Source organism: Silurus aristotelis, assembly GCF_946808225.1.
Source record: "Silurus aristotelis genome assembly, chromosome: 22".
Taxonomy (NCBI): Eukaryota; Metazoa; Chordata; class Actinopteri; order Siluriformes; family Siluridae; genus Silurus; species Silurus aristotelis.
Genome location: NC_139595.1, coordinates 6883270 through 6902472, shown reverse-complemented (window position 1 = coordinate 6902472; position 19203 = coordinate 6883270). Strand labels below are relative to the sequence as shown.

At 37.7% G+C, this 19203-nt stretch overlaps 1 protein-coding gene across 1 annotated transcript; it reads right to left on the bottom strand.

Annotated features, from left to right (window-relative positions):
- Positions 1–4393: 4393 nt before the first annotated feature.
- LOC310717049 (uncharacterized protein) lies at positions 4394–18717 on the bottom strand. The gene is made up of 4 exons (XM_083524708.1): positions 18367–18717; positions 17536–18103; positions 7785–8055; positions 4394–7176 (listed from the first exon to the last, which is right to left on the bottom strand). Exons 3-4 carry the CDS (start codon positions 8026–8028, stop codon positions 6749–6751), a joined length of 672 nt encoding a protein of 223 aa, XP_083380834.1. The 5' UTR covers positions 8029–8055; positions 17536–18103; positions 18367–18717; the 3' UTR covers positions 4394–6748.
- Positions 18718–19203: the final 486 nt, after the last annotated feature.

Sequence of the window (19203 nt, the reverse complement as noted above, 5' to 3'; positions counted from 1 at the left end):
TGTTAACAAAACTCTGCACCAAGTAAGAATTCAGGTAAACACTTTTATACATTTTGTATATTAGATGTAGTACATGGTAAATCGCGTTATAAGGCTGGTTAAAAAAAAATTAAAACAAGTAGCAAACAATACTGCACATTCACTACACATGTAGTTGCTGATGTCGTGTCCCTTCAAGCCATCTAAGGTGGCATTATGGTTAATTAATAATTATTCATGGACACAAATTAATATAGGCTATTGAGCTGGAGACCACAGGACACACATATAATATAAAGTAGTACAAAATATTAAGTCCTGGGTTCAAGGAACACAATTATTATCCATTAATCAGGTGGGAAGTTGTTCATTTTGGGATAATTATCCATGTTAGAAAGTCTCCATTTTGTATTTCAGCATCATTCCAAGACTAAACTAAATTGTAAAGCCAGCAATGCTATCTCCTTACACAGTGGTCACAGTAGTCTCCTAGCTCTGTTCTGGCTCATCAGTTTTTAAATACCATGGCAAGTTAAACACACAAACAAACAAAACCACAACCTCTTAACCTCCGTAATTCCCGCCGTCTTTCCAGGTGCACTCGTTACAATCCCGCCCTTCTAATAGAGAAGGAACCCGATTGGCTGATTTCTACGCTAATCACAGGTGAACCGGTAGAGATCATGCCGTTGAGAAATTTCTCGAATTTTCTTCAGGAGACGTTTTATTTGTGTGACTACGTTCAACGTGTTTAGACTTGTTGGACTAGCTTAGTTGTGGGTGACATCCTTAAATCATTGCCTTGACTAAAAAACAACACTGGAAACATTTGAAGTATTGAGCTCACATTTTAGAACAAATATTTATCTTAATAATGTTATGCAAATTGAATTAATTGAACAGTAGTCAGAATGTATACACATGCACTTGCCTAGATTTAAAGCAGAATCCCTAAGTGTAACAACATACAAACAAACAAACTCAACTTTTGGTACAAATTTATTAAAATACCAGGTCCATTATCACAATATGTACATAAATATTTTGGGTCATTTTAACCAAAAATAATGTAACGCACGCGATTTTTAGTTTTGTTATAGTTAGTTTTGTTGTTGGTTTACCTTACTAGTAATATGAAAAAAACGAACCAGAATGCAACTTTATTGTGCATTTATTTTAAGTTATCAGTTACAGAACACTGTGCACACCAGCATATGCTCATTCTCATTAAATATATCTTGTACAAAATTCATTGACTTGGATAAACTCCAAGCAGGAACGTGAAGGTGATCAGGGTCTCTCTTCTCTCCAGCATGGACGTTAACACAACACGCTGCATCCGCAAAGACACCAGCATTGTGACTGATCAAACCTCTACACACTCTTCACGCTTGTGCCGTCTGGAAAAAGGAACTGAAACATTCAGGTCTTCACATCCAAAATGTGTAACAGTTTCTTTCCACCAGCCATTCGACTACTTAATAAAAAGGGACTGGACTGACACACAGGACAGACACCCTGACACAAACTGTTTGTAAATAATTGCTATTTTGCACATTGCATTTACAGTACTTATTATTATATAGACAATTCATTTGCAATAATCATTTGCACACAAATCTTCTGTATTCCATACTGGTTGATGCTGCAGTGTCACTGCATCTACTGCCTCAATGTCATGTTGTTTTCAAACTAAATGTCGCACACGCCCACTTTATGTTCGGTCCTAGTTAGTTTTGTTACCTTTTGTTAATTTATGTTGTTACGTTATTTTGTTTCACTTTGTACCGTAAACGGTGGGAATTTAAAGTCAAATCAAGTAGGCTTGTCCCACAGTCTAGATGTATTTTTCTGTTTTTTCTGTTTTGGCCTTCCATTCACATTAAGACAACATTTTCGTTCAGAAAAGACGGAGCGTTTCAAAAACAAACATTGTAGTGAAATTCAAAAACAAGCATGTATTTTTTAAATATGTCATGCAGTCATGTGATGCATTTAACTACAAATGATGGTGGACGATGTACGGCAGTAGCTGCTCTTGCTGTCCAGTTTGATAGCGTTGTTAAAGATTAATGCCGTTTTAATGCAGACATTGCAATAATGCACCCCAAAACATCTTCTATTTCTGTGCATGTACAAACAGAATACAGAATTCAGAATACAACATAGATGACATATCAAATGTTTAAACTGAGGAAATGTATTATTTTAAAGGGAAAATAAGTTGATTTTTAATTTCACGGCATCAACACATCTCAAAAAAGTTGGGACAAGGCCATGTTTACCACTGTGTGGCATCCCCTCTTCTTTTTATAACAGTCTGCAAAAGTCTGGGGACTGAGGAGACAAGTTGCTCAAGATTAGGAATAGGAATGTTGTCCCATTCTTGTCTAATACAGGCTTCTAGTTGCTCAACTGTCTTAGGTCTTCTTTGTCGCATTTTCCTCTTTATGATGCACTAAATGTTTTCTATGGGTGAAAGATCTGGACTGCAGTCTGGCCATTTCAGTACCCGGATTGTCCTTCTACACAGTCATGAAGTTGTAATTGATGCAGTATGTGGTCTGGCATTGTCATGTTGGAAAATGCCAAGTTTTCCCTGAAAGAGACGACGTCTGGATGGGAGCATATGTTGTTCTAGAACTTGAATATACCTTTCAGCATTGATGTTGCCTTTCCAGATGTGTAAGCTGCCCATGCCACACGCACTCATGCAACCCCGTACCATCAGAGATGCAGGCTTCTGAACTAAACGCTGATAACAACTTGGGTTGTCCTTATCCTCTTTAGTCCGGATGACATGGCGTCCCAGTTTTCCAAAAAGAACTTCACATTTTAATTCGTCTGACCACAGAACAGTTTTCCATTTTGCCACAGTCCATTTTAAATGAGCCTTGGCCCAGAGAAAACGCCTGCGCTTCTGGATCATGTTTAGATATGGCTTCTTTTTTGACCAATAGAGTTTAAGCCGGCAACAGCGAATGGCACGGTAGATTGTGTTCACCGATAATGTTTTCTGGAAGTATTCCTGAGCCCATGTTGTGAGTTCTATTACAGTAGCATTCCTGCATGTGATGCAGTGCCATCTAAGGGCCCGAAGATCACGGGCATCCAGTATCTTTTTCCAGCCTTGACCCTTACATACAGAGATTGTTCCAGATTCTCTGAATCTTTGGATGATATTATGCACTGTAGATGATGAGAACTTCAAACTCTGCAATTTTTCTCTGAGAAACTCCTTTCTGATATTGCTCCACTATTTTTTGCCGCAGTATTGGGGGAATTGGTGATCCTCTGCCGATCTTGACTTCTGAGAGACACTGCCACTCTGAGAGGCTCTTTTTATACCCAATCATGTTGCCAGTTGACCTTATAAGTTGCAAATTGGTCCTCCAGCTGTTTCTTATGTGTCAATTTAAATTTTCCGGCCTCTTATTGCTACCTGTCCCAACTTTTTTGGAATGTGTAGCTCTCATGAATTCCAAAATGAGCCAATATTTGACATGACATTTCAAAATGTTCACTTTCAACATTTGATATGTTATCTATATTCTATTGTGAATGAAATATAAGTTTGAGATTTGTAAATTATTGCATTCCTTTTTTATTCACAATTTGTACAGTGTACAGTGTTTTTGAAACACATTTAAGTGCAGTCTTTAAATCTAATTCAGACCACTGTATACGTAACGTATTAAACCTGTTCATGAATCTGCCTGTCATCAACAGCCATTATATGTTTACAGGCTTTCTGCACCCTGTACAGAAAAGCATCTTGAAACATGGTGAAAGACATTCTCATTAAGAAACCCATTACACAAGATTAAACGGTGGGTGAACGAGTTGTGTGGAATTCAAGGCGGTTTATTTGTTGTAATGGATTGACGATATTGTGAATGGCATGGCCAGAGGGGAACTGTTTGAGGTGACAATAATTGGTTTCATGTGTAAAACAAGAATGATCACAAGAAATTTTAATTTGCCCAAACCTTAAGCAGTTTCTTAGTAAAATACCAACCTGCAAATATTGTAACTAAATTATTTACAGTAAGTTGTGGTCTTGATAGTATCGTAGTCAGATGTTCTGTAGATATCAAATGCACACATTGTTATTTGCCAGCTGAAGCTTCTATTTTTAAATGCTGGCATTAAGTAGAGCTTGCTAAACGTGTTAAATTTGTTTCCTTGCATAGCGCAAGCACACAGCAGAGCAGACATACTTTCCTCACTATGGTAATTGTTTATTGCAGTGAGCCATGGTTGCATTTACAGGCATGTTTCAACAAAGAGTATGTTGTAATTCTTTTTTGTACTTTTATATGAACTCATATTGATGGATGAGCTACTTGTGGCTGTACAAACATTTTTTTCCCCATTGAAAAAAATAACTGCTTTTGTTCAATTTGGGATCTTGAAAAAGACATAGTCTGACTAGAATTTTAGAAGCTGATGTAATGTCCATATTAATGAAGGTCTTCAGTAATGCGTCTGGCTTCACTCAGACGCTAGAGACCACCTTAGATGAGTTACTTCAGAAGAGCTACTCTAAGCGACTCATTAGCTCTGTTCAACTTGCAAAGATTTCTAAAAGCATGTTTCTTTGGGGCTCGGACATTTGTTTACGCCATGATTATTATTTTGTTGTTGAGGCAATGGAGTCAGCCATCAGGTTGCAATCTTCAGGAACAGAGAAAGAACACTTGGGGTTTGGATGCAATGGAATAAAAAGGAGACATTGTTTTTTTTTTGTAAAGCTGAGTATGTTTATTCAGCAGTTACTTAGGAATAGTAGATTTGTTAGAAAATACATTTGGCACAAGCTGGGATTTGTTTAAATAAATAAGTCAATATCTCCCTTTAGAGTAAAGTATCTAAATAAATATGCACACCACTGTCTAATAAATATCGATTATTCACATCAAAGATGCACTGCATCAACATTCCTGCTGTTGGTCTGGCAAAAGTCCAACGCTGCCTAAATCTGTAAATTGGTAACTTAAGAAGAAGCTTTCTGTACACACATTGTACTGCCTCTTTCAGGTCATCTTTACACAGAGGTACACAGAGTAATATAAAACAAAATACAGTCCTACACTTTATGCTAAAATACAATCTGGTCCAAAACTAATGGACAAAATTAACCCAAAAATGTGTTCCACTTAAAAAAGCACTTTTTTGAGACATACAGTATTTGAAAGAAACAAAATAAGAATATATTAACATATAAAGTATTATCTGTGAGTTGCAATATAGTAAATGTATACTGATTTTATTATTGCATCCCATTTCCCATGAATTAGAGTTTTCCAGAACATTCATTTTATGTCTCTGACCTAAAGCATTTCTCTTAATGATGATTGTGAAACCATTCATAATATTTGCAATATTCCAGTTGCAAATCTGCAACTATATAAAAAAAATGTGAAGCCTATTAGAACATAAAAAAGAACATGAATTACGCTTCTATCGATATTGAAAGAATTGTAAGAAACCATTAATTACTGACGTGTCTTTTTTGTTGTGTTGTAGGTAAATCTAAGTCTAATGTGGCTATGAGGCTGTATGCTTCTTTACCTCCTTTCGCCTTGTGTCCATTTAGTCCATTTAATTTTCTAAAGGTTGTGTTTACAGCATGATATCTCTGAATATAATTCAGGCCAAAATCTGTCTGTGCTTGTGTGTGCAATTACTTCCTGTATATAATTTGACCTTTTCTGGGATAAAACATAGAGAACCTTCAAAATTAGATGTGAAAGTTATCTAACTGTTCTGTTTAGTTATTTGTGGCCACTTGACTTACAGGGACTTAGATGTTAATGCTGTGCACAGTGGGCTAAAAATATGGGACAATCCAACAAGTCTCACTTAACCCCATAGATATACTAGAGCATAATCTTTAAGAATCATGAGCAGATGTCTTTTAAAGTTAAAACTATCAGGTAACAACAGTTCATAAAAAGCAGCACATTTGATTGGAAGTTCTGTCACAATTTGATAAGACATAATACAAACAACTTAATTTTTAAACTTCAACAGAATTGTCTCAGACATCAGTGTTCATGACCTACAACATGAAATTTGGATTCATCAAAAAAGACACAGTTCTGTATTTGGGCTGTGAAATGCATCAAGTTCGATTGTACTTTTGACAAGTACAAAGAAAATGAAGGTGTGAGTTTATGGGTTTTCACTTCAAGTAGCAGTGTATGCTTTTTTTTTTCTTCTTCAGTATTTGACCTGAGCATTTGGTGTTTATAAACATCTATATCAATGAATAGTTGACCACATGGGAACTGGTGTGATGTGTATTTCTGTAACCAAATACAAATGAGGTAGCTGTGGATAACTTCATTCTTGAATATACAGATTGTATCTGTTACCAAAAAAAAAGAAAAAAAAAAAAGAACATGTTTCTATACTGCTTTAGTCCATATGGAAATTTCCTATTTAAAATTATTCAATAAAAAGGCCAGTGTTGTGTCTCAGCACTGGATGTTGCTACTTCGCATGCGGTCATATCACTAAAGCATCTTCTTTCTCCTAAGCTCCAAACTCTGTAGAAACCCTTAAAAGCATTATCACCGACCTTCTATCATCCCACTATCTGCACTGCCAGAGGGTCAGACACAACTATCTAGCCTGTGGCTTTGATTATGAAATGCATGGATTCAGCATGGACTCTCCAAATGAATTTTTATGGACATAATTCACCTTCCACTTTCACCTAATTGACTCTTTCTCAAGTCCCATGTCAGCAAACTCTGCAGTCTCACACACAGCCACACTTTCTGGCTGACACGTCCTGAATGGTGAAGAACTTTGCCTTATTGTCAAAAAATGACATGTTCTCGTATTTGGTGGGCCGGCAGCAGCGGCTGTAGGGTGCTCTCTCCGTCTTAGCACTGCCCCCTTTAGTGGTTAAGTCTTTCTCGGATGCCTTGCGCTGGATCAGGTTTTTCAGCACCATGTCATAGTTGCTGAGGCGCCTGGTACACTTTCCTCTGCAGTAACGGAAGCGCACTGTCTCATCGCTTTCATAACCTAGGCCCAGTTCACTCACTGTTAGCACCACCTGGTGCAATGAGCAGACCTCTGCACTTTTTGCCCGCTTGGTCCTTCTCCCAACTTTACTGTCCACCAATGACCTGATGACCCTCTGTAGCTCACCCTCAGTAAAGGTCTGAAACAGGTAGGAAACTGCAAGACAGCAATAAATAAATAAATAAATAAATAAATAAATAAATAAATAAAATATCTGAAAACTGGCAGTAAAAAAGTTTTAAAAGGGAAGGCATACGTGTGCTTTACAAGGCAGAGCAGTGCTGGCATGTTTTTTTTGGCCTGAATTCAACAACTTGGGAGACATGTAAGGGTGGATTATATCTTACTTTATAATACAATGGCCTCTTGACTGATAACTTGAGCAGCATGAAGATTTAGGGATCAGGTGAGTGCATATTTCTGGCATTAAAATACATTTTAAACTCAACAGTTTAAGAACTGATTTTTCACTCTATATAAACATGGATTTTGGGTCATTTGGGAATCTTTAATCTTAGAATTGAAACCATAATATTCTCACTAATGTTGACATCTCACCATCAATTTATAATTGGCCTGATTGTAAAAGACTGGGCTCTTTATCCCCTTGTAATCTGTCTTGGGTCCCTGGGACCCGAAATACGAGGTGTGATGTGAGTGAGATGTGTAAATGAAACAGCATAAATGGCTGAGCAGTACTGTAAATCTCAAACAGTTTATTTTTAGCCCAACTAATCCACAGGAAAATAGTGTGTGTTTCTTACACTCAGATAAGAGAGACTCCATGTCCTCAGATGCTCTGCCCACTCGCCGCCGACTGGTCACCTTGGGCGGCGATGATAATGTTGATGATAATGATGGTAATGGTGTTATTGTTAAAGGATGTACAGATATAGTTGAGTCCCAAGTGATGATGGACCCAGCAGGTACCATTGTTATGATAAGCAGGAGAGAGAGAGCAGCGCTAAGAAGTATAAAGGCAAAAATGGCCTTTTTCCATAACTTCATCTTAGAACGGCGTGGAGCATTGAAACTCTACAAGACAAAGAAAAAATATCATACATTAGGCATTATTATAAAAGACAATAATAACACAATACTAAACTGTTTGCCCTTAGGGTATATCAAGTAATTTCATTCAGATATTCAACATATAGTTGTGGAAATTCAGATGTGGACATATAGATGAACTGGTGGTGTTGAATAAAGAGTCGCCTTCTTCTTTCTCACAAGAGTATATAATGGATTTGTAAGTATGTCAGGAACAAAACTGTTTTTGCCGTTTGCATTTATAGATTAGCACTAATAGGTTCTGTGCTCATTTTGTGCTCTTATGCCCTATTTGTGACCCGTGTTTCATCCTTACTGTACCCTTCTCTGTTTGCTCAAGGTGAATGCAAAGAGTTTTTTTTTCTTTTCTTTCGATGCCATAGATCAGACCTTACTCTTTATGCGATCCTTTTCTCAGTTTTCACGAGGGCGTAGAACATCCGCCAGGGTGGGGACCCCACATCAGTATTTATAAGCATGTCCAAACATTCAACCTCAGCATTTGTAAAAGTAAAAACCCACTGCAGTCCCTCTCTGTTTAATGAAACTGTTGATTTAGTGAATGGGAACAGATTTAGCCAGACAAACGTACTTATTCCTGTTGGTGTTGTGTGTGTGTGTGTGTGTGTGTGTGTGTGTGTGTGTGTGTGTGTGTGTGTGTGTGTGTCTGTGTGTTTGTGTGTGTGTGTGTGTGTGTGTGTGTGTGTGTGTGTGTGTGTGTGTGTGTGTGTACGCGTGCGTGCGTGCGTGCGTGTATGCGTGTGTGTGCGTGCGTGCAACAAAAGACACGCAAGACCTCAATTATATATTTGTTTTGCTAGCATGACTGTGCATCTTGTTCATCATTGTCCAAGTAGGTATATGTTCATTTTAGCATTATATCATCATTTACATCATCAATCCCTCTTTATTCTGCACACCTGAATAATATTACAGTCTTATTACCACCTACAGATAGTGGTCTTGTGCCATCTGCTGCCTTCCATGATCAGCAAGAGGAAAACATTTCCCCAGATCAGGAAGTGGGAAATGTGTAGCAGCTAAGAACAAATCCAGACAGGACGCACAGTTAAGTGTTTTGGCAAACTTGCTGTGTGGTGGTCTATGTGGTTTGTGAAATATGATCTGTTTAGCCTTGGCTGATACAGATCTAAAAATGTATATGCCATAAAGAGATGGATAGATTTTTTAAGAAATACTTTAACAGCCAAAGCTTTTGAAGGAAGAAACACAAGACCACCCTTACTATAAATGTCTGTCTTTTAAAGAAATCTCTGTGTTATTTTTGCAGTGAACAACTGTAATTCATACGTTAGGAAGGAACAGCACTTTTTCCTGTAGTGGTACCAAGAGGGATGTAATAAACAGTATGCGTCTGTCAGCTGAATCTAATGCTATCTTCAAACACAGACAGAAAACGCTGTAGTGTGCACAATTAATGCTTATCATGCAAATTCATATTAAACATCAGCATGGAGCGTGGCTTAGCTGTTGGTGCAAGATAGGCTGGTCTTAATTTCAGAGGTTTGCTGATTTACTTTTTTGACAGCAGCCTATAGATTTTACACAGAACGATGTGAAATAAGCAAATTGTGACCACTGGGTCTGCAGGTTCTGCATAGTATGCAGAAATGGATCTCAGAACTCACAACATATCAAATCTTGAAGCAGATGTGCTTCAACAGCCGAATACCATGACAGATTCCAGTTCTGTCAGTCAAGAAAATAAATCTAAATCTACATTGTGAACAGGCTCACCAGAATTGGACTGCTGAAGACTGGGAAACACTGCTAGTTTTTTTCCCCCCTCATTTCCAACTGTAATGTAAATATGAACCAGAGCACTTCACCTGTTTTTGTTTGTGTGTCTGCTTAGCTGCCATGAGCTTAGATCATTGGCTTATTAGATTGATGAATGAATGAGCAGGGATACAGGTGTTCCTATTGAAGTGAAGCGCTGAGTGTATAACCACTGTTTCCTATTAGCTGGTTGGCCCTTCTGCAGAGTTCATTTTGCAAGTTACTCTAGATAAAAGCATGTTCTAAAATATCATCTGAAACCTGAAATATATTACGCAGTATTTCTTTACCACACGAAACAAATCACATTATTTATTCTCCTTTAGGCAACATTTGGGTTGATCTTGAACGTTCTTTTTTCCATGAGAAACATGATTCAATTCGATTCCAGTTTTATGTTCTGTGTGTTTTGGATTTTGTTCATTCTGAGTATGAAAAAACTCAATACTATTTTTGGCAGATGTTTAATCTCTGTTTCTCACAAATGAAGATAAATTTTAAATTTTTCTTATTATTTATTCATGCAGCCAAGCACTTAAATATTTTATATCCAAATCCCCATTACGCCAGAATGTGTAAAGTCTAATAACTTAACGCTGTGTCAATAAACTTCTCCGAAAATGGAACATATTAGTCAATGGGAAGCCAATAATGATTTTTTTTTTTTTCACTTGATTGCAGAAATAAATAATCAAACACCAAGCTTGATTGGTTGCTTGTTGATCTTCATTGCTCCTACCACCACCTTTAACCACTTTTTTGCAATTAACACAGTAGTCTTGGAACAGTATGGACACCTGGTGTTAATAGGTGTTTATGTACTTACTATTAGTGCTGTAATTAACCCGTCTATGTATACAAACTATGAGGACAGCTGTAAGAGTATGATGTATAGCCAAGTGCTAAAGTTATGACAAAGTAAAAATTAATATGTCTTAGCTTCATCAATAAGTCATCTGTAAGCATTACTGCTGCCATAACAGAAGCTATTAATAGCCTCATCCATCCTATAAGTGTTTCCCTACCTAATGTTTTAAACATTTATAATACAGTGATGTTAGTAAAAAAGCAACACATTCGTAATAGTTTATTCCTGCACTTCTTCAGAAGTCACATTGCAATACATACAACAAGACAATAGCTCATGTACCTTTAGAGGAACTTGGGGTTACTTCAAATCACACTTTAAGGGCAAAAAAATAAGTTAATTAATAGTCCTAAAACGTTTTAGGCACAAGTGATAATACTAGTTAAAAGCAAAACCACAAATGAAGCTTAAAAATACGAACTTGTTAAAAAGATATATTTAAAAAACACGTTTTATCTTCAGTAACTACTTTGTCCTGAAGAATGGTCACTGAATTTAGAGCCTATCCTGGTAGCTGTAGGTGTGAGGCAGGAATACAGGATGATATGCCAGACAGAATTAAGACACCTGGAGCATGGTAGGTAGGAAAACCACAATTGGAGAACATGCACGGGGATGGTAGCCATAAAGAAAGAAAAGCCATCATCATAAAGGATGTCTCATTTATGACAGTTCTTCAATCGTGGCTTTTTCTTTCACATTTCATTTGACTCAGTGATGAAAAAAGCGTTGTTACATCTCTGTCACTTCAAGAGCCAAATGATTATATTATCATTTGTGGAAATTCATCAAAGCATGGCATGTCAATGATAAACATGCAGATATAACAAAGTTGTATTTTTGGGGTTGTGAGAAATCGGATTGATTATAACTGCAAAAAACCACGGTTTCACTTCTGTCAGACTTCTATTCGACTTATAATTGCTTGTTAAAAGGACATCTAGGATTTGCTTGATCACAGTTAAAACAATTTAAAAACCATTTTCCATTCCATCCGTGTTCCAATTTCAAATTCTCCATGTCCAGCCACATCAGTTTGAGGCCTAATTACTAAGCTCTTTGGACATGAATACATGCTCATGATGATTTGAATGTAAAAGTATAATGTCTGTCATTAAGCACCTTTCGTGTTTCGTATCGTGCTAGAATGTGGTGCAGGCTGTCGGTTTCATCACTGCAGCTGGGTGTAATTGGTGTTACAGCTGACCTCATGAGGCCACAAATACACACTCTGGGTTTGAATATATTTGTTTTATATGGTTTTATTCCAACGATCACAACAAACTATTAGCTACAGTCATATCTCCGAGTGAAAATCAGACTTTCAGAAACTACATTTGGGAGGTTGGTTTGTGGTGGGTATGGTACGTCGCTACAAAAAGAGCATACTGGTCGACAAATGGGCTTTACTCTTAAAAAATAGTGTATTAAAATAGTGCTATAAATAGTATATAAAAAATACTATTAAATGAAATAATATTAAAAAATACACTTTTTGAGTAAATTTGCCTTTTCCATGAACTCTTTCCAGTACGAAAGCTCTTCTTTACTTGAGTTCTTTCTGTTTCTTTCTTTTTTTTTCCTTTTGAAGAAAGATTTGTATTAATCACATACTGTGTACTGTAAATTAAAGTAAAAGGGACTACACTGTAAAGTAAACCTAATTGCCTATGTAAATAACATAAATTACTTCACATGCTGATTGTAACTCCACAGTGGATATGTAAAAGAAAAAAGGAAAAAAAAAGCTTTGTATGGAGTACATTGTGATTATTCAGCACTCAGTGCAAACTTTCACTCAGTGTAATTATCATTCACTGTCTACAATGTTAACATTTGTGGGTGAATTATTTCTATCTCAGAGCTACAAGACTGCAGTCTTGTTGTCTTCACAATGGTTTTGTAAAAGAGCAGAAACTGATCAACAGACCAAGATGGATTTTTTTTCTAAGGAATGAAAATACAGTCTACACAAAACACATGGATGGCATATTTTATTCAGTTGGGTCCAGCAGTCCAAATGCTGTGGCTGAGTGGAATACACCAGGTTTTGATTCATGAGTCTATGAAAGGAACCCTGCAGGTTCAAACAGAGTTGACACAGCACTTCAACTGGCCAGGTGCTGTGTGTGTGTGTGTGTGTGTGTGTGTGTGTGTGTGTGTGTGTGTGTGTGTGTGTGTGTGTGTGTGTGTGTGTGTGTGTGTGTGTGTGTGTGTGTGTGTGTGTGTGTGTGTGTGTGTGTGAGAGAGAGAGAAAGAGACAGAGACAGAGAGAGTGTGCGCATACCGTATAAACTTTTTACTAGTGTAAATACTTGAGTCTTCTGTTTCAGGAAACTAAGACACCTAATGTTAAAACCTATATAATAATGATATCACAGGAGCCTGTATCATAAAACAGAGTATTCTATGTAAACAATAAAATGCATTAACAAACACACTGCAGGTTATTACAGTGGATTTTGAAGGTGAACACATGCTTCCCCAAAACATTAGAAACCAACCAACAGTAATTTATCAAGCTGTTTTTCATGCAGCTTCTTAGGGCAGAATAACCTACTCAGAGAGTAGTGCTATTTGCCCTCTTCTGCATACATGAGTTTAACACTCATTATTGTCCAGTGTTTTTGGGAGTGACAGGACAGGGAGAGTAGTTCATCCTGCCTACCTAGAAAGCATAGTCAATATTGGCTCCCTGGCTTCTGGCCATTGACGGCTGTGGCATAACTGGGATTAAAATTTGCAGTAAGTGTAATTATTTATTTTTGTGCCAGTTTGCAGTAAAAAAAAAAAAAAAAACGCTCCTTGAGCCCTAACAAACCACCTGTAAATATTTGGTGATTTTCCACATTTTTAAAAAAATACATTCCAAATCTAATCTAATAATTGACTGGTGTCTAACAAGCGCTGCTAATTTTTTTTTTCTTTTATGAACAACTTTAATAAAGTGGGTCACTGTTCACTGTTGGATTCCTCCTTTCCTTCCAGAGTTTGGTGAAGCAGTAAGGACATGGAAGAGAAGTGTTCTGCAAAGATCAGAACAGGATTAACACTAATGCCGCCTGCTTTATCTACAGTCATATGGGCAGACACCTTTGACTAGCTCTTTCTAGAACGCAGCCGGTGATGCTAATCTGGCAGCTTCCTCATTTGACACCACACACGGTGCACCCACATATGCTAACCATCTCAACTATCACCTTTCCCTTACACAAAAAAAAAAGAAAGTTCATGTATTCCAACTTGCTCGCACCACGATGCTTGAGTATCTTAACTTGTGTCTCATTTCCCAGAAGCTTTGAGTTATGACTTGCTTATGTTACGAACTCGTTGAGATTCCTATGTGCTTAAAAGCTTTTTAAAAAGTTATTTCCCCTTAGTAATTCTTGACCTGCTCCCTTAGGCAATGTTGAGACAGATGGCTGGACTACTCAATTCAGATTTGTTTTTTCCTGTCTGTTTTAACATAATCACATTTGTGTATTTGTTCAGGTTAGGAGCCTGTGAAAGTTTTGCTGAAAAGAACTGGAACAGATATCACAGACCTGGCACGTACGAGACAAATTTGATTGCTGAATTAATCCACCCACAAATGGGGTCCAGATCCGAATGAATAAAAAGATATGGTTAAGTGTGACGGTTTTAGGGGTTTGGAGCTAGACAAATAGGTCCATTATGTGCTGGATTTGTGAAAATATTACATTTCAGAGGACAGATGTTACAAATGGCTAAATGGGAAAAACATACCAGGTTTACACGCAGGCGATCTGATTCCACTGTACGCTTCCTCACTTCTACAATTGCGACAAATTTGATTCTGCCACATCATTTGATTCTTGTCAGTTAGCCTGTTATGATAGGAAGAATGAATACACTGTCCTACCATAGCCAGTGTTGCCTAATTCATGTATGCTACAAAGCGAATTTTGTTTTTCAGCGCACTGAGGTCATGACAGGATAATCAGAGCTCCATTGAACCCTGCTGCTGCAGTTTAAATCTCACAAAGCCAAGCCTTGTTGACAAGACCAAGCGGTGGCATACATTAAATACTCTAATATTTACTAGCCATGGAAGATCATGTAAGAAAATGCATCATCTTATTACATCCCCAAGCAACTGCAGATTGACAGTTTGGCCAACTAGGTTACTGCACTACTGAACTCTTTCCACAAGGTGGCAAAATTAAACGTCACAAGTTTCTTTTCCATTGCTGAAAGACATAAAAAAAAAAAAGCCCTGCCAGTAAACTCAAGTCTAATCCCTGTACTTTCCACTAGTTCGTTTGATTATGTAATGCAGGGATTAGGATATCTGTCTAATCATGTGTTACGATACATGGCTACTAATATATCAGCGTACTTACTTCACATTACTGATGAACATCTTTGTTTTCTTTACTATGATATTTTGCAAGTCATCATAAATTATTTCCAACCTTGTTTTTTTTCTTGGTGGTTTTTTGGACATCTTATTATTTTGTCACCTAATTTCAATTCTAACTTGATTCTGCTGATAGAAATCCAGTTATTTAGACAAACCCAAGTCTGTGTTTGGAGCATGTAAAGGTTAGTCTCCATATAAGCAAAACTCCTTTCTATCTATATGATCAAAAATCCAAACCTTCACTGCACTTCATGTCCACTTTGTCCGTGAAAATATATTCATGACGGCCTACTTCAGCCATGACTTTGCTGAAGGCTGACAATAAAATGTCACACGTTTTTCTGTTATCTAACATCCTTAAAATTTAAACCAGCTTCAAGGCTTTATACTTTCAAAATGGGAACACTGGCACTGGTAAGTCTGATGTCTTCGTCGAAAGGCACAAACATTGATGTTGGAAGGTTTTAGTCTGTTTATAGTAACAGCGCTAATGCATAATTAACACTGGTCTCTCTATGAATAGATCAGATTATACAAATGTAAGTGTGTTAACCGAGTTAAAATCTGGATTGTTGTACCAGTACTTTACATCAAATAAACCACTACCGATGTAACATGTAGTTTGGCTGTCATTCAGCACGTATATATTTGCATTGCAGCATTTAACATTTTTTTACTGTGCAAATTAAGTTTGTGTAAACTTTTAAAAGGAATACCTTTAGATATCTAGTGAAAGTAGTTTGATTTGTGGATCTATGGAGGTATTCAGACGAGGAATTTGATATTTTTACAATGGCTGCCGCCTTAAGATTTTTCTGCCCCTAGTAGCTTTGAAGATCTTTCACTTCCATTTATGTCTGTTCGCTTGTTAAAAATGTGCCCTGTGTAAAAAACAAGAAACATCTAACACATAAAATTCTGGCTGCACAAACAGATGTGTGAAACTCTAACACAGATGATGGTGTCCAGGAGAAAAATATTAAGGTATTAATATACATTTAAGGTATATATAATTTTCTTTCTTAACCGTTATTAATATAATATACTAACAGCCTATGCAGACACTGTAAATTATATCTTCCTTTAGGTGGAATTCATTCATTTCTCCTCAATAACTACTTTATCCTTGCCAGCGACACCAGAAACAGCAGGCAAAAGATAGGAAAATTCAATCCAAATGCACTTACATGAATGTTCTCATTGGTTGTTTGGTTTGTTTTTGGTTTGTTTTTTTAGTATTGTATTACTTCTCTCACATTTTTTCGAATTGATGCTGAAGACTGAATACAACATTTCAGACCACAATATTTGTCTCGCTGCCTTTATAGCATGTGTATGCTTTTCTAAGGAATCTTGACAGGATCTGTGTACACTGAAGAGTTCACACTCCTACAAAGTATCCAAACTTTATGTTTTGTTATATGTGGTGGCAGCTTAAAAGCTTAGTTGATTAAAGCTTGGCTGTAGCTAAATACAGTTTCTGTGAGCATGTTAGAGCAGAGAAGGCAGAGAAAACAAATCTCAACTACATCAATCTAAAGCATGTAGACATCAAAACAAAATGCCAACGCACAAGTTAGAGTCATTGCCCATGCGGCTTTGGCTGGTTTGGAAATCTCATCACCTACTAATATTGAAAGATGAGTAAAAAGCCCTTAAGTGCAAAGTGGCAGATTTTATAGTGTGATTGATGGGGGAAAAACTTTATTCATCCCTCAATCTAAACCATATTGAATCCCAGGTTACAGGGGATAATAGAGGATCGATATCAACCTCTTGTACCGCTACATATACTTCCGAGGGACCTTGTCTCACCATTAAAGTTACTACAGTAAAGATTGACTGCACAATACCTGATGAACCAGTCTGAGTCATAAGTAAATGACTTCTGTTGGTACAAAAATGAGACCTAACAAGTCATTTCTCCCTTTCTGACCTATACACGTAAAAGCCATTAACACACAGGTAGACAAATGTAATTACTTCATGATCCCAACTTGCATTCAATAACACCCAACCTTTTTAAGTGGCATACCATGAATTGCATGCCATATAGTGCAAAGTTCAGAGTGGATGACTCAGAGGAAGTTAACAATAACTGTGGATCCTCTGCAGGGATTTAAGCCTGGGAGTATTTTGTAGAAACCAGAAAACATGCATTTCCTGTCTAAGGTATTCTAATACTCTCAGACCTCATGTTAGCCTAGGGTTAAATCAATAAAATTTTGTATGCAGTAAAATTTTACTGAAGCATTCCCAAAATTTGTCAGACAAATCCTGATGTATACAAGATCAGCAGTAGTTTCTGGGTAGTAATATACGTTTTGGCAATTTGGAGCCTCCTGGTGCTGTGGTGTTTACCATCCAGGCTATAAGGAGTAGCTTATGGTAACAGAAGAAGATGTGTCCTTACCGAGTGCCCTGCTAAGTCGGACTTATCAGGGTGGTGCTGTGCTGGGTTGACCTCAGGGAAGAGGTTGAGAGGGGAAATCCCTCATTTTGTTCCGTAAGCGAGGATTGGGGACGATAGATCATGCTCCCCCAACGCCTTTTACCTCCATGTTTTGTGGAACTTGTAGAAAGGAACCCCCTGGCTAAGCTAGGCTGGTCTGGGCTGGTTTGGGTTGGGCTGGGTTGTCCGGATACAGTCTAAATGGTAGACACAGTTTACTGTTGAGGATTCCTTGTCATGGTAACAGCGTTTCCAGACTTTTTCTGAGTGCTTACATCATTCATATGAGTCAGGATACCCCGGAGGAAATCTAGGATCTTCCACATCCTTCAGTATAGCCATTTCCAGGAATAGCAGAATTAATTTTTGTTATCTTATTCAGCTTGTAAAGTGGACGTTTTTAAATAGAAGAGCATGTATAAATCTGGGTGTCCTGGGCAGCCGGCGGGTAAATGATTCGTCGATTATACGGGTTGGGACTTCAGAAGATCGATGCTGGATTTCACCATATAGAAAGCAGAATGTAGATCTGAAACAGCAGATCATGAACAAAAGTGAACAGTCAAGAAAGAATTCCCAAAAATAAAAGCTCTTTTGAAAATATTTGTTGTGAATGTAAAAAAACATTTACTACATAAATTATAACATTATTTTTAGCTTTAATCTCAGATTGTGTACAGCATATGTTGAAACTTTGAGATAACAGTTAACACACTTCACATGCAACAACATAATCCATGTGACAAGCAGCCCAATAATAAAGAAGCACATTTCTTTCATAGCTTCACTTACCTCAGTGAGTAAGAGGAGCTTTGCACAATCTCACTGGATCTCTTTTGGTGTGGTGAATACAGTCACAGGATAGGCTGTAAGCCTCTGTAAATATCTGAGTGTATTACAGTGTAAGGATTAGGCTGTGTGAATATGTGTGCTCCTCCTGGTAGGACTCCTTCTCTCCTCCCTGTGTCCAAGGCTCCACCTCAGACCAACCAACGATCACACACTAGCTCAGATTACTGCTGTCCTACTAATCGCTTGTGGCTTTGCCCTGACATTCCCCCCTCAGGTCAAGCAGAACATACTGTCCAGTGTCTTCTCGTACCTTTATAATACGTTACACTTCAGCCTAACAAATTTTGGTGTTTAGGTGCCAGCTTTCATCCTGTAACAATGGCAATGATGATGGAAGCTACACTGTGACCTGCCAGCATGGGGAAGCGAAGGGCTTTGGCATTGTGCATTAGACTGGATGGATCTCATAGGTTCTCTCCTCTATTGCGCAATGCACGAGCGCCGCAGCACGCATGGCCTTCAGCTGTGTTGGCTAATAAGGAAAGTCTTCAATCACATTGGAGAATGATTCCCTCTGGAAGTCATTCCAAAGTAAAACATCTCACAAGCTAAGGACATAAACCAGAGGAGATGTTTGCCAGAGAGTGTAGGGGACAGAAATGAAACTGGGAGAACGAGACATAGGCACAGCTATTCTGAAAGGGGCCAGCTCTTTCTTCTGTGTGAATATTGGGTGTGTAAAAAAGCAGCAAATGGCGAACAGATGGAGGGCTTATGGGCAGCCCTCCAGCACTCTAATCTTCAAAATAAATAAATACCTGGGTGTAGCGTGAACTA